Here is a 4,071-nt window from a genome sequence, read left to right as displayed (position 1 = left end):
TAGCACATTATGTTGACTGACGATAGTAGTAATTTCGTAAAAATCGGTATTCGGTAAATGTGTCATCTTAAGGTTAATATGGTGTATGACCAATGTCAAAATAAATCTTCAATAACTACAGGTCAATGCAAGTATTTCATAATTAACCCAAAATCATTCCAATATACTATCAAGGTGGATGATATGGTTTATAGCAGAGTCTTGATCAACTTTTTAACTAAATGGACTACAAATGGAATCCTAATGGTAGAATTGCAGTTAGGATATGTACAATGGCTTTAATAGATAGGTTGTGGTAATTGACCTCCTTGGATAAAACCCCCGTTTATATCATATTGTTTTTATGTGAAATGCAGTTTAGGAAAAATATACCAAGGTATAGGGATGTGGTGATAGGATCACTTCAGTTTTCAAGGTACACATGATCACACATACTCACATCTTGTAATTCATAGCTAGCTATACTAGTAGTCTTCAAATTATTCTTTCATCATGGGTGATGCCTGTATCATGCCAGAATGTAGGAAAAGATTTAAGGATATAAAAAGGACGGTAAAACAGCCAGATTGCTGGACTCCCCGCATAATACTTGGTTGAAACATATGCTTATAAACCAAGATCTGATTGTAGAAGATGGCAGTATGATATGCATGATATGTTATGGACAAATGTGTCAGGAAGAGACTTCATTCAAGCACATCTGTGGAGAGTCACTATTCTCAGGGAGAAGAACAAACCGGTCGTGATTTGCAAGAGGAGGAAGATGTTATTGATGCCATCCCCATTATTCCGTCAGTGCCCCTCTTGAATATCACAGATCTGAAATATGCATCCTCTTCTTATCGCAAATGTTCTGTATGTCTCCAGTATAATGACACATGTGCTACCATTCCGAAACAAGTGCAACATTCTCTAATGGTAAATCACAGGCTTTGGTTCCCTCGTGATGCGTGTATTTGTCCTAAACACATCATCGGAAGCATTTTACACCCAGATACTGAAGTAGCTATGGTCGATAGGGCATCCTTGCAAACGAAACTTGATAACGCTATTGGTTACGAGGTCATGATTGATCTTCTTGAGATCCTACATAACGTGTCTAAATATGGAAATTCTCCAAAACTACAATTGAAAACATTGTCGGATTCAGATTTCCGTACATGGACAGGATGGACTCTAAAGCAGTTTATGGAAATGCATGAGATGTGCAAACCCGACATCCTTTCAGCTTTTACTGATGGTGTGTGCTCCGAAGACTTGCTCCTTTTTTTCTGGGCAAAATTAAAAACTGATCTGTCTTGGAACCAGTTATCAGTTCTGACCAAATTATCAACAGCCTCACTGTCCAGATTTTTCCACAAGCTTATCGAAGTTTTGAATGTAACCGTTGTGTCCCAATACCTTGGAACAAACCATATGTCACGCAAAGAAGCCTTATCACACAACACAGTGTTTACCAAAGCATATTTTGGGGACAAAGTAAGTCTCATACTTGATGGCACTTACATCTATCTAAACAAAAGTTCGCATCATGCATTCTATCATCNCCATATGTCACGCAAAGAAGCCTTATCACACAACACAGTGTTTACCAAAGCATTTTTTGGGGACAAAGTAAGTCTCATACTTGATGGCACTTACATCTATCTAAACAAAAGTTCGCATCATGCATTCCAGAGATCATCATATTGCGGACAAAAGAAAACGAATTATCTGAAGTGTATGTCAATTGTGTTGCCAGATGGATATGTGTTGGACACAATCGGACCGTATTATGGAAGTGTTAATGATGCATCAATAACTAAACTTATCATTGAAAACTTTGACCACCTGAAGTCTTGGCTTGATGAACATGACAATGTTATTGTCGATCGTGGTTTTAGGGATGTCCTCGATGTTTTAGCCGAGTTGGGGTACGATTCAAAAATGCCATCCTTCCTTACCCCTGGGAAATCACAAGTAGATGCTTCCCAGGCGAATGAAGATCGCCAATGTACCAAAACCCGATGGGTTGTCGAAGCCTACCATGGGCGTTTGAAGAAGTGGATTCGGTTCAGAGAAAAACTTCCTTCAAACGTTCTGGTTCCGGTTATTGGCAAACTCGTTCGCATTGTGATTGCATGTCTGAATGCGTTCCGAGGACCAATTTATTGTTCTGATCCAGATCGTGAGCAGCGTGATACACAGACGGCACAACGCATGTTGTCTCTCTTGGACAGTGGCAATGCGTTGGCCAAGCGTGTAGCTGATGATCCAAATATGACCCGCAGAGCAAAGAGTGAATGGAAGAAGCTGGAAGCCTCGCAAATCCCGTTTCCAAAGCTAGATTTGGAATACCAGGAGACTTTGGCTTGTGGTACATATCAGCTGAAACTGGCACCTGGCTATATCACCGAACATCAGACAGATGGGGGTGATTATGAGATATGGGTGTACCAACATGCTGATGACCTTCTCTGAGGCCAAATACACTCTCGCCACAGGTCGCAAGCAAAATACAATGTCTGGATCGAGTTTGACCTACACGCATCAGAGGATCCTGTAAAGGCATACTATTGTGTGTGTCCTGCAGGAAAGAGAACATCGGGTATGTGTGCTCATGTCGCATCAATACTGTATTATCTAGGATACTATGCACATTTAACAGATGCTAAAACGCTCCAGCCTTCAGCTCGCAAATTCAGAGACTGCATATTGTGAATGCATTCAAAAGGAGAAGCATGACCTAAGATTGACTTAGAAAGTAGAAATTCATAAAAATGTTTTTAATAACCAATTTTGACTATGTGTTGTCAAACTAAAAAACAACAACAGTAAATACAACAATCCATGAATCGGAAACTATAACTCTCCTAAAAAGAACCAATGTTATGCATTAACATAGCTTCAACATATTATACTGGTACACCAAATGTCCTGACAAATTGCCTAACGTTTGCTGTATGCCCCCCTTTAACTACCTAGTTTAGTTAAACAGTCATACTCTACTATAANCAACATAATGCACCAAATAATATTAAAAGATTTTTGGTGTACAAGAACCGGAAATTGGTGTTTTACTTCCGTAAAACAATGGATGTAGCAAAAAAGTGTATGAAAATACCAAATTTTTTAGACTTTAAGATTTTATAACTTTTTTATTATGCATTTTTTTGTTATATATTTGAGTTCATAATTTGCAGCAGATCCTACTTTAAATAATATAATATTATTTGATAGCGTAAAACATTGTTTTGATAGTTTTTTGGACAAAAAGTGAACCCTGTCGTACACCTTTGGAAGGCGGCACTAAATAGTTCATAGCACAGGCCCTGGGGACCTTTTTATTTTTTTTAAAATATCTCATGGGTCGTGTCTTATGGAGCTACAAATATAAACCAGTAATGGTTAAATTGCTTTGTGGGCAAAATTCTTTTGTTCCTGTAACAGGTCCTTTGAACCAGAGGCATAATGTAGATGTATTGTAAGATTAAGTGAGCTCTTCGAATATATATTTCAAAAATAATACGTTGGTGTCCTTAAACCTATCCTTACCTCTTTTGCTGTTACCCCATCTTTAACTTTAAAATGTTCTTATATGTAAAAAGAACCTGAGCACGCATACATTTATCTAAAACATAGTTAATTGAAATAGTATGGACATTAAAAGCTAAAATTGATATACGCTTCGCTTCGAAACAACATTTGGAAAGAAGAGAATAAATATGATTTATCGTAAAACGTAAAAATATCGGCAGTATAAACATGTTAAAAAAGGGAATATAGCTAATAGTATGGCGGATTCTTTCTCTATCCTAGGGCTAACAGCTACTTGTATCTGTTACACTGTTATTTTAACGACTCTATGTTTATTTAAACTGCGTTTATAGGCTGACTAATGCGGAATCGGAAATGATTTCAGGCTGTACGTTATCATTGTCTTTACACCTGTTTCTCGTTTCTCTTCCGCTTTTGTCGTTACCAAGTGTGGCGCCAGATCTTCTCACTGTCCGTACGAGCCGTGCGGTAGGTTTAACGTGTGCAGGAAGCCACCTGGAATAAGAATCGAACAAGATTTTGAATATCCCTTTA

General features: G+C 38.0%; 1 protein-coding gene across 1 annotated transcript; it reads left to right on the top strand.

Moving 5' to 3' along the window:
- Positions 1-660: 660 nt before the first annotated feature.
- On the top strand, positions 661-2,460 carry LOC110445381. Its single transcript, XM_021489956.1, has one exon. The coding sequence runs from the start codon at positions 661-663 to the stop codon at positions 2,458-2,460; it is 1,800 nt and encodes a 599-aa protein (XP_021345631.1).
- The last annotated feature ends 1,611 nt before the right edge of the window (positions 2,461-4,071 follow it).

Source organism: Mizuhopecten yessoensis, unplaced genomic scaffold (genome assembly GCF_002113885.1).
Source record: "Mizuhopecten yessoensis strain PY_sf001 unplaced genomic scaffold, ASM211388v2 scaffold2255, whole genome shotgun sequence".
NCBI classification, from domain to species: Eukaryota; Metazoa; Mollusca; class Bivalvia; order Pectinida; family Pectinidae; genus Mizuhopecten; species Mizuhopecten yessoensis.
This window is presented reverse-complemented; position numbering and strand designations above follow the sequence as displayed.